Below are 12,485 nucleotides of genomic sequence, written 5' to 3'. Positions count from 1 at the left end.
TTGAACCTAATCATGACTTTAGGACCCTCTGGGCCAAAGCACTGATTTGCAGCAGTAACCTCTGGTGTGTGAATATATCCTAGGATTAGCTTGAGGATGGAGAATGGCTTTGGGGTAACTAGTGCTAGTCCTTTTATGAGCTGATTAATTCTGAAAGTCGTGTTTTCTTTTAAAAAAACTTTGGAAGACTTTTCTGAAATACAAAATATGTAATGCTGCATTGTATACATGTTTTCCAATTTTACAGTACAATTCTGTGTCATAGAAATAAACATCTCATTTTTATAATCAATTTCATTCAACAATATTCAGAGTTGCTATTCTCTTGAATTAAAATAAGAGCAATGAGAGCTAGACATATTGCTTTCTGATTCTTTTCTAGGGTACTTAAGATGATAGATTATTTTATTTTATTTTATTTTTTATTTTGTTTAAGTTCTTGATGTGATGGCATGCTATTTTTGTAATGGTTTACCAGCACTCTGTGCAAATCATGGGTGCAGACACAGAGGTTTGCAATACTGTAAAACCTCTCCCACCACTGTGTCTTTTTATCTTCTTTCTTGTGACCACTGATTAGATATTTTGTCTGCATTTGACACTTGTACGCTCTCGGGGTTTCTGTATCTGAACCCTGCACCCTTAGAAATTATTACTAAGAAAAAAACAATTTGCTGTGCCCTTCATATGTGTAGCTTGTCTTTTGTGTGAGGTGTTCCTAAGCTATCAGCCAACAGATTTCTGACAGTTCTCAGTGGCTCTCCTAAACTTAATGTAAGAATCCTCATTATCCTCTCAACTCAAAATGTTGCCTGGACAGTATAATTCTGCAGAGGATTATGGATGCTGCTGCTGCTGCCGGCTTTGCCCATAGCTTGGGAACGAGCCCTGTACTCCACATGCCCTGAGCTCTCCCTCTCAGTTTCTGTGAACCCTTTTCAGGTTGCCCCTTTGTTTGTTCTCTCATTTGTTCACTTGCCTTTCTTTAGAGTTGTAAGAGTTGTTGAATTAACTGTCATACTACAGTTTTATTATGCATTCATCCCATATAATGCTCAGGAATTGTCTTAATCATTTATTTTCTAGTGTCAGACACATGGAGGTCTGCTGAAGTTCCTGTGAGATGTGAACTGGTGAGTGCTGGGGATTCAAGGAATATACAGGTTTTAAAGAAACCCTAAGAAAGAACCTAAAGAAACCCTAAGAAAGAACTTAAAGAAACCGAGCTGCAGTTAACACAATGCATTATTAAGGAAGTAAAGAGAAACTTCAAGAGAGTGCTTTTTATAAAATTTACTAACCACCATATCCTGTAGAGAACATTTAAATAGAAAGACAGTATTGTAATTTACAATGCTCTCATGAGTAAGAAGCAACAGCCATGACCAGCCAGCTGTTAGCTCTTCTTCTCTCTCTAATTGCTGTTATCCTACCTCCGAGATGTAAGTGGTCCTCTAAGGATAAAAATATCCAGATTCCCACTTTGTCTGGATAACACGTGAGTAATAAATTTCCCTTTTTTTGCATTTCAGATGGCTGCAGTGACATTATTGGAGGACACCCCGTGTCTCCCCATTCCCGGCCCTACATGGCTGCCATCCAGACAAAGAATTCAACTGTGTGTGGAGGAGCTCTGGTGGGTGACCAATGGGTTTTGACAGCAGCGCACTGTAGGTCAGTATCTTCCTCTGCGGCAGTCACAACACTTCGCAGAGGTGGGGCATGGTGTGCAACCCTGTAAGTGAAGAAAGGTGGATACTGAAGGGTTGGTAAAGCTGCAATTCTCTCTCTTTTCTTTCTGCTTTAAGTTGTTTCATAACTACTGATCTGCATTGAGGACTGTTTTCTTCACTAGTCAGATTAGCCAGTGCTGCAGGACACTGGCTGTGCTGTTAACAGACCCAATTCATTATTCATTAGAAACAGCAGTGTCTTAGAGAAGGGGATATATTGCGAACTGTATATATCTTACCCCTGTGCCTGGGACTAAGCCTCAGAACACCCTGAGATGAAGCCGAATTAGATGTAACCACTGTTCCCTTCACTGTAAATGCCCTGTCTGGGTGCACAAAAACCAAATGCCAGAGCTGTGACTATGACAAGGAGCTGTGTCCTTTTGACAACTCAGACGAGGGTGCAAGCATCCCTTCCCCAGGCTGCATACGCCCTGGCTGCCACATATTTTGAACACCTGGCTCAAAGTAAGGGACATCTACTGTTCACATTAGGAAGAAAATTCTCCTGTTTTAGCTAAAATGTTACCTGAATCATATTTTAGCTTTCCAATTATTCTTCTATATTTTAAGTAACTTAAAGTAAGCCAGTTACAAGAAAACTGCAAACTTGACCTGCTCAAACACAAGTTTGGGCAGCTTGGCCAGCCTTCGTCCACCAATGAGTCTGAAATAGAGGACAGTGCTCCTTCTTTCAAAGTAAACTTAACTTCCGCTGTTCTTCACTTCTTCACCTGAGTCAGGTTTGGTTGCTCTTTTCTTTTTCTTTCTTTCATTCTTTTTTTTTTTTTTTTTTTGTAAAGGTAGAAATACTCTCACCTAGCACATGATATTGTGGGCATTTACAAAATAAAATCCAAACATTCCTCTTTGGAATTAAGGGATGTTTTGATGGGAGCTGGAGGCTTTCACTCTTCAGCCAATGGGTCAGAGATATCCAGTCAGTTATGGTTGTAAAAATTCAGATTTAGGAGCTATTCAGTGGAAACAGCACTAGTTGTCTCTGGTCTTGTGGAAAGGACAGCTCTGTTCACTGATTTGGTTTTCGGACAAGGACATTATATTGGGCTGTCTTTGAGTTTGCCTAACTGTAGCAAACTGAAACATCTGCCTGGTCTCCTTCTGAGCTGTATGATGATGACCACACAAAAAAAAACGTCACTCATATGTTGTCTATAGACTATTCTTAGGAGATGCTTTTGCAGCACACATAAGCTTTCCTATCTAGTACACATAACCACTTCTGAAAACATTTTTGGCTTAGACAGATTAGAAGGAGTAGAGCAGCATGAATTTCTGTGTGGCCTGCAAACTAACTGTCGGAGACCTGGATTAGGTGGCATTTTTTTTCTTTAATTTTAATTTTAATTAATTGGTTAATTAATTTACTTTTTCTCAGGCTTCTCTGTATGCACAGCAGCAGATTGCTTGAGCTTTCTGCAAGTCCAGCAGTAGTTACACCTCTGCAGCAAGTTACATTTCTATTGGGGATGATACATGAAAGAGTCACAGGGAAGGAATTTTTCAACTCTTATATACTTTTCACTGTACAACCTCTGTAGATAAAAAGAGAATTTTTAGGCTCCTCCATTGTCAGTGCAGCCATTTTCACAAGCAAAAATTTACATACAAATAAACAAATTGTATCTTTCCTTGAGACATGCAGCTAGAATGAAGAAAATAACTCTTTTTTTTTTTTGATTGATAAAGTCTTCATTCTGGCTTGAATGAGTTGTCCTGTGTGTAGTGAGTTTGTATTCTGAAGATGAAGCATAGGAAACCAGCAGTGTGTCTTCTAGCAGTGTCTTCTTACTGGGCTGCATTAAGTTGAGAAGGGCAAAAGCAAGAAAGATGGACTTGAATAAATGGGTTTCTGACGACACTCAGAGATCTTAGGAGAGAGGGAGATTTATGAGTTGCTTGACTTTTACTATCTGTCATCAGAAACTGGATGTATAACTTTCTGTGGGTTTTGTCAGTCTTCCTTTGTAATATTCACTTCAGGGGTTTCTTGAGCTAGGCAACACCCATTCTTCTTCCTTCTTGGGCTGAGCTGCATTTGGTGAAGTTGAGGACAAAAGTATTACTAATATTGAAGATGTTCACACTTACCACCATGCATAATGTTCAGCATGAATACTGAGTGTTGATGTGTGTATTGACATCACTCTGATGCCAGTAAGACAACCTCTGTGTTATTAGCCAGGCATGTTTCAGTCCTATGCAAGATTAGATCATAAATCCACTGGCATACATGAAAATATTATTGAAAGTCATCAGTACCAGCAATCCTTGTGCAAGACACTTTCCCTAAAAAGTCAGTAAGCTTTTTTGTGACATTAATTCCAAACTCTGGAATCCTTTGAAGGTCAGCTATCATGCAGTTATTTTACTAAATGATATTCAAGGTAAAGAAATGCTACTTTGTAGAGGAAAACACAAGCTCATGTCAAACTATCAAAATGAACAATATCTTTCCATATTTTTAAATAAGTTGTTTTAAAATGGAATTGTTAATTTTGTGTTACACAGCTTTTGATTATCTTGAGAGGTGTTGCTCTGTTCCAGTAGTGACCTTCTCTTCCTGTACTTTCATTAAATTTTAGATCAAACAAAGAAGAATTCAGAGTTGTTCTTGGAGCCCATCAAGCATCCATACATGAAAAAGAACAGCAGAAATTTAAGATCATGAATTTATTTCGTCATCCCCAGTTTAACATGTCTTCCATGATAAATGATATAATGCTCCTCAAGGTACTGTTAATTATTTTTTTATTATTACAAAATGAATATTGCTGATGATCATTTTGGCTGTTCTTTGATATTAGAGTATATCGTTTTAACAACATCTCAGAAAACTCTGCTTTTGGTTCTACTAATCTAGATAAGGTTACAGGATCAGTGGCAGGCTGAGCAACGATGACATTTCAAGACCATTCAGCTGTAAAACTCCCTTCTATGCACTCACTGCTGCAACCCTTCTGAAAACCCAAATCACATTATTTTGTCAGTTATCAAAGGCAGTACTGAAGTGATGTATGCAATGGAGTCTGGGCCACAGTCGTATCCCAAGGGGATAAATTGTGCTGGACTGAGTGAAAATGGGGATGAAACATATTCTTTATTATTTTGGGTGTCCACATAAATTATAAGTACAGATAATAAAGACATAGAATAATTCAGTTCTAGGAGCACAGAGTGGTCACATGGCAAAAAAGGCTCAGGATACTGTGGAATGAGGCATGGAAAGGTGTTAGCTGACACCATTGTCCTGGATGCCCATGTGGAACAGGGATTTGCTGCGTACCTGCTCCTGGCTCATCCTAGCTCGTGCCTCATGTTTGCCTGCACTCAGAACCCCATTAATGCAGCACTCAGGTTCACATGGAGTCAGCTGTGGGTGTTTTGAATAAGGGGTCCAGTGTCTGTGCAGAAAATCTGTAGATGGTCAAAATAGTTCTGGACTGGATTCCTGTACTATCAGTTTCAGGGCCAGTCCAAAGCCACCAAGTAGGACAGTGAAAAGTCTACTTGGAGGCTGGCGGTGTCCCCCAGGGGTCAGTACTGGGTCCAGGCTTGTTCAACTTACTCATCAATGACCTGGATGATGGAACGGAGTGCACCTTCAGCAAGTTTGTTGATAACACAAAGGTGGGAGGAGTGGCTGATACCCCTGAGTGCTGTGCTGCCATTCAGAGGGACCTGGACAGGATAGAGATGGGCCAAGAGGAACTCCATGAAGTTCAGCAAAGGCAAGTGCAGGGTCCTGCACCTAGGGAGGAATAACCCCAAGCACCAGTACAGCTGGGGGCTGACCTGCTGGAGAGCAGCTCTGCAGAGAGGGACCTGGGAGTCCCGGTGGACAGCAGGCTGACCGTGAGCCAGCAGTGTGCCCTTGTGGCCAAGAAGGCCAATGGTATTCTGGGCTGCATTCAGAAGCATTGCCAGCAGGTCAAGGGAAGTGATCCTCCCCCTCTACTCAGCCCTGGTGAGGCCCCACCTGGAGTATTGTGTCCAGTTCTGGGCTCCCCAGCACAAGAGAGACATGGAGCTAGTGGAGTGAGTCCAGCAGAGGGTAACTAGGACGGTGAGGAGCATCTGTCACCTGAGGAGAGGCTGAGAGAGCTGGGCATGTTTAGCCTGGGAAGAGAAGAAGAGGACTGAATGGGTAATCTCATCAATGCGTATAAATATCTGAAGGGAGAGTGTCAAGAGGAGCCAGTCTCTTTTAAGGTGTGCCCAGCAACAGGAGGAGAGGCAGTGGGCACAAACTGAAGCACAGGAGGTTCTGGCTGAATATGAGGGGGCACTTCTTTACTGTGGGGGTGACAGGGCACTGGGACAGGTTGCCCAGAGAGGCTGTGGAGTCTCCTTCTCTGGAGATACTCAAAACAAGCTGTTCCTACGCAATGTGCTCTAGGTGATCCTGCTTGAAGGCTATTTGGACTTTATGATCTTCAGAGGTCCCTTCCAACCTCAACCATTCTATGATTCTGTGATCATCTTGCTATATTTAGAAACATCATGACTTCTGTACAATGCCTAAGAAACCACATATGGACTTCTATTCAGGCTATATTTTAATGTTATGTTCTGTGTTAATCAGGAATTATTTTAATGGGAAAGACAAGATGTATATTCAAAGTAACTGATATTAAGAATATTACAGTTCTTAATATAGTGCACTATATTAAGAGTATTACCACACTGCTGAAATAATTGGTGGAATTATATGGAAAAAGATCTGATGACTTGAACCTGATTTCTCATAGTTAAATGTTATTACCAGTTTGGTGTGACGATGACACAGGAAAGAAAATAGCAACGTCTCTTTCTGAAACTAGCTGGAGCGTTTACAGACATTTGTGTCCTCAGTGACTTATTGCTGTCCAAGTATAAGAAGCTCCTTCCCTCAATTCACAATTTCCCTCAAAATTGCCTCAAAATTGCCTCAATTTCCCTCAAGTAACAATTCTTCATCTACGTCAGTGCAAAGGCAGGCAGTTTCATTTTGCTGGCTGCCCCTGTGTCCATCACCAGCTTATCGGAAACCCCAGGTTATTTGATGAGTATGAACACTATACCAAAATGGATCTCTAGGAAACATTATTTCTAGAGCAGAAAGTTACAGCTCTGTTCCAGAATGACAAAGATAGCATAAAATCCATGGTTTTAATTTGACACAATAACAGGGATAACATTAGCACCAGGGCTCATCTCCCATTAATACAGTTCTGCTGTGGTGGAGTGTTAAGTGACTTGAGATAAACTTTCTATCTTTGGAAATTCCCACCAGCATATGACATAATAATCCATAATTTTTGGGGGGGATAAACATCTCATTTGTTGTAGCTCCTTTGTAAAAAGGTATAAAGCCAGAATTATTTAACTGACAACCATTCAGCAAAACAAGTAAGCACCTGTGAAAACAATCGTGGTGAAGTGATCATGTGTAAAACAGAAAATAAGCTTAGTTCTGTAGCTGCGAGTCCTTACCAAATGGGTTGAGAATATGTGTTCGTGTTTTGTTATGTTTGCATTTACAGACTTAAATTGGCCTATGCTGAAGGATGAATCTGTCACATAAAGGCCAACAAAACACATAAGGTTTGAATCGTTTAAGCGCTTTTGAATTTCTCAGAGGAAAAGCCTGGCAGTCTAAAGACTTCAAGACCTACTTTTTCCCAGCTTATGTCTCTGCTGTCACGTCTAATTGTTTATAACTTTTCTTTACATCTTTGTTATTTGGTCCATTGCAATTGTCTGCATGTCAGCAAAACACTAGACTGATTTCAACGCAGCAGTTCAGCGACAAGTTAGGTTCTTGAACAGGACATAGATCCAACAACGAAACCCACATAGTTTTTTAATTTCTTGCTGTAATCAATGTGAAATCTGGGTGTGAACTCATTAATGCTGCCAGGATTATGGAACTGCTATACAGACATAAGGAAAGTACTTCTGGATCTACAGAAGTGCAAGCAAGTTCAGAATCAGTTCCTAAATACTGAAAAGTGGTTTATTAGTAAAGAAAATGCTGGTAAAAATAGACTATTTAGCCCATTGAATTAGTGATATATATTTTCCTTCCTCTCTGCATGAAAAAGCAGTTTTATTTTTTTTCTCCAGCTGGATCGTGTGGCAAATCTGAATAAATATGTGCAACCTTTGAATCTGCCTGACTGTGATGAAGATATCAAACGTGGCACAGAGTGCACGGTGGCTGGATGGGGAGTCACGTCTTCAGGAAAGCAATCAGAATGTCTTCAGGAAACAAATCTTAAAATTGTTGATAGAAAAATCTGTGCAAAACAATATATTAAAAAAAAAGTGAAAATAACCAGCAACATGTTGTGTGCTGGAGGGAGAAAGAAGTTTCGAAAGAGCGATGCTTGCCAGGTAAGAAGCAGTTACAAAGATGAGGGGATGTGCTTTTAACAGTGGTTCCCTTTTCACTAGGAACAAAGCAGCACTAGACACTTTACAGGCTGACCAGATTCATAGAGGTTTTAAACACATTTATAAGCACATTTAGTGCTGTGAAAAGAGCAGTGTTAAAACTTTGGGTAGTTTAGGTCACTGTACAAAACAAGATCTAGAATGTAAGACTTTGAGCCTGGGAATTACCTCAGTTGAATTAAGGTGCATTTCTTCAAGCTGTTCTCCTTAGGATCCACGTGTACCTGATGGAGAGAAGAACTTTCAGTCTGAATCATCTGATCCTTTCCAGATGTCCCCATCTGAATAGTATAAATTTAACTGTACATTCAAAATTCCTGCTTAGATCTTGCTTTTGACATCTTCTGTGCCTAATTCTATGATTCTATGATAATACAGAAAGGCCAGTTGCTACAGAAGTGTGAAGGAATTTATAACAACAATAAAAAAAGACAAACTGAAAGAAATTGAAATAAGATTATAATAGCACTGTGCTGGTCTACGACATTTACATCAAAGGCTCCGTCAGGCTTTACAAGCATCCACACTCCTCATACCTCACCCAACTCCCCTGAAGTGACATATGCCAACTGATGCATTTCATAGGTTAGAATAGGTCAGAAGCAACATTTCCAAAATGGTGTGTTCCTCTTGATAGAAGCAAACACATTGATAGTTCTTTTAGTTCTTTTTTTTTTTTTTTTGTCTTTTAGGGAGACTCTGGTGGGCCGCTCATCTGTGATGGTCACTACAGTGGGATTGTTTCTTTTGGAGAAAAATGTAGAAAAGGACACAAAGGACACTTGCCTGGAGTTTACACACGACTGACTAAAAAATATATTGACTGGATAAAAGAAGTAGTTTCCCATAACAGTGTGCCTTAAGACAGGCAAGACATTTAACAGATACTGTGCTGTGCTTTAGAACTAGATGCTGCCTTACGCTGCCAACTTTACAAAGTAGGTCCTAGCTTTACTCCTTTACTAACACCACCACAGGTTTATGAGAAAGTTGAAAATATTCCCTTTTGCACAGATAAAATGTTTACTAATCTTTAGTAAGAAACTGCCTCTTAGACAACACAATTTGTATTGGACTTCACCCTATTTTCTAGTGTGATTGGAAAGTACTACTCATCTTTTCCACTGTGACTGGGATAAGGCAATATTTTTGAATGTGTATTCACAGAAAAAATCAATTTCAGACTGATAGTTAAGGAAATGTCTACTGGATGAGAAAAACTAGTAAAAAAACTTTAAATGTTCAAACATGTCAGTTTGACATTTTTTCAATACTATATACTTTAACTGTTACTAAATATTTAACTAATTTAATTTTCAGATCTAAAATAATAAGCTGATATTTTTCCAGCTAATCTTACATTGTTAGTGTGAAAAAAAATGATTTATATTTTTCTTCTAGGTTATTTTCCCTCCATTTTTTCATGATCAAATCAACAAAATCATCTCTTCTCAGACCTTGGTTCATGATACCATACTTTCACTGAACAGCCTGTTGAAAAAAGCATTACTGTTCATTGTAATGAGCATAACTACACTTCTCTAAAAAAATACAGTGCTTGTCTAATACCTATTAAAAAAAAAAAAAGAAACAAATAAACCACGGTGATTTTGCTGTGGATTTCAGCAAACTTCTAATACCAGAAGTACCTGCTGTGTTTCTGAATAAGCCTGTGGTTAGCTTGCTGATCTCCCATCACCTTCCAAATATTCTCAAGGTCTCTTTTTTTGCCTAGCATTTGGAAGTGACAATCTGCAGGGTTTCTCTGGTTCTTTGGTTATTGTATTAATATGTATTAAATGCTGTAAAATCTGGGATCTTTCAGAGGCACAAATAAATAACTACATCACTTCAGTGTGGTGGTCTTGGTTTTTTGATCAGCAGCTGTATCACTTAGCTGAGCAAGGGAAAGCTGTCTTGTAAAAGCTCTGCAGATAAAGGAGTAAATGGATATTTCAAAGCTGTGTTGGTGATCTGTAACAGTGTAATGAAACCTGCCAATAAGTTTTATGGGGGTTTCATCCAGTTTTCACTGAAAGTCACGGAAAGTTGTCAAAAGATGTCAGTGAGAATTGGCTCAGGCTTGGAACACAGATGGAAATTGGGAAAAAAATGGAAAAAATGGGCATATGATATTAAAATGCAAAGGATAACATACTGCTGTAAACACTTTTTGTCTGGGAGGTCCCAAAGGATGTTGTAAATATAAATTTGTCCCTTTTACCTTTGTAAGTTAAATGACAGCAAGGATATCTTGCTTCCTATTCTACAGGAGACTCTTCACAACCCACAGCCCAGTAATGTTGGTGTTTCATCTCCCAAAAGCAAGGATTTCCCTCACAGTAGTCTTATCTCTGCCACTGATGGGTAATACCAGAAAGGCTGAGGTTGGAAGAGACCTCTGAGTCCATTTGGTCCAACACTCCTGCTCAAGCAGGGGTACCTACAGCAGGTTGCCCATGACCGTGTCATAGATTCACTGAAGTGATACAGTGTGGAAACCAGCAGTTAATTCCAATTCAGATACTGTATGTATGATCTCCTGTAATCTCTTTACTTCATTTACACCATCTTCCTTTATGGGTTGTGTAGCAAGTGGAAGGGCATTACCATCAGGCCCAGAGGGAACCAGGGGGCCTTAACTGCCCCGAGCAGTCCCTGGGGCCTCCCCAGTCTACCCACAGCCACCTGTCCCATGGAGCTGGGCCCATCTGCAGGTCCAAGTCCTGGAGAGAGAGTCCTGAAGTCCACAGGGAGATGTTTGTGGTCAGCACAGTGTAACCAGCAATCCCCCTGATATCAGGAGCCACCCAAAAGTGGGGCTCAGACAAGGTATAGCCAGCTCAACCCCACCATCCTGCAAATTCTTGAAGTCTGCTAAGGCAGAAATTAGAAAAATCAGTCATTTCTGGCTAAGATTTTGGTCATCGCATACTTGCTGCTTAGGTAATTTGACTAGTCATATGTGACAAAGCTGTACCAAGATCTGAGGCAGTGGAGGGAAATGAGCAAAAATAGAGAGCACACCTAAAATTACATTGGAAATAGTAATAGTCCCATAGATATTTCTTATAAACTCTTTCTCTCTGGCTTTGCTTACAGACTATACTGCAGGTAACACCACAATCAGAGAAGTCCTGCTGCCTCTATGACTATTCTCCATTTTATGCCAAGTGATTGCTCTCAGAGCAATATAGTTTTCCATTTCACATGACAGTTCTTACATGGCTGCCTTTGCCATGCACAGGATAAGTCAATATAACCTAGTCGGAGGGATTGCTGCCCTTCAAGGGATACTGTTGTACTGCAGTCTATGGTACACTTTGATGGCTGCAATTTGGAGGTTACTGCCTGTTCTCAGAGCAAAACTCCCTGACTGGCAGTTATATCAGTGTAATTTCCCTGTGGGTTGCTTTACGAGGATTAGGGGCTGTGTAGTACATGCACACCTGGGTTTTATACGCATACACACTCAAATATGGCTACATATAATATCAGACCTGGTCTTGCTTTCAATAAGTAGTTTGCTTTTGTAAGACAAATGCTTTCATGCTCATGGTTGCATGCAGATAAATAGATCAGTGCCTCATCTTTTTGTGTAACAGGCACAAGGCTGAATGTTCATATGCAGCAGTACCTGTACCCCATATTCACAAAGCTGTATATTCACAAACACCCATCAATCTGGTTCTTGAAACTGAATGCAATTTTGTAAAACTTTTGTGGGCTGTCAACCCACCCAAGAAAAACCAAGGTGTTAAACGTCTTCCTTGTGATAGTGGCTCAGATCCCCGTGGCTTGCAAGAGTGCTTGCCCACCAGCCCCTCCGGGTTATGTGCAGAGTGGACCAGGTACTGTGGTAGGAGTTTTGCAGCAGAGAAGCAAAATGCCCTGCAGTTCTGCATTTTATTAACTACTGTGAAAGCACATGGTAGAAAGCTGACTGGTTCTGCAACACAGGGTAGGCAAAGGTCTAGGGATGACTGAGAGTTTTTGGCTAAATTGCTTGGCCACTAGTACCACTCGCTGCTGAAACTTCTGCTGGGTGGTTCACAGAACTGAGCTGAAAACAGGAAAGCCACAGAAAGTAGCTCCAGGTACATTACAGTTGAACAATAGCAAATACCCATGAAGCCTGAAAAAGTTAAGCTTATGCTCTTAGTCAATTGAGAGGAGCTCATACTCAGCAGCTTGTGGTGGAGTTTACTGCAGATATCAGTTGCTTCCAGTACAGCATTTGCAATTCCACTTTCCTTCAACAGGAGGAATCTAGTCTTGTTTCTTTCAACCTGT

General features: G+C 40.3%; 1 protein-coding gene across 1 annotated transcript; it reads left to right on the top strand.

Annotated features, from left to right (window-relative positions):
* The first annotated feature begins 1,321 nt into the window (after nucleotides 1-1,321).
* LOC308184998 (granzyme K-like) lies at nucleotides 1,322-10,036 on the top strand. The gene is made up of 5 exons (XM_080572538.1): nucleotides 1,322-1,442; nucleotides 1,533-1,674; nucleotides 4,340-4,487; nucleotides 7,863-8,132; nucleotides 8,885-10,036. The coding sequence occupies exons 1-5, from the start codon at nucleotides 1,382-1,384 to the stop codon at nucleotides 9,053-9,055; spliced, it is 792 nt and encodes a 263-aa protein (XP_080428664.1). The 5' UTR covers nucleotides 1,322-1,381; the 3' UTR covers nucleotides 9,056-10,036.
* The last annotated feature ends 2,449 nt before the right edge of the window (nucleotides 10,037-12,485 follow it).

This window comes from Anser brachyrhynchus (assembly GCF_964034855.1).
Source record: "Anser brachyrhynchus genome assembly, chromosome: Z".
In the NCBI taxonomy this organism is placed as follows: domain Eukaryota; kingdom Metazoa; phylum Chordata; class Aves; order Anseriformes; family Anatidae; genus Anser; species Anser brachyrhynchus.
This window is presented reverse-complemented; position numbering and strand designations above follow the sequence as displayed.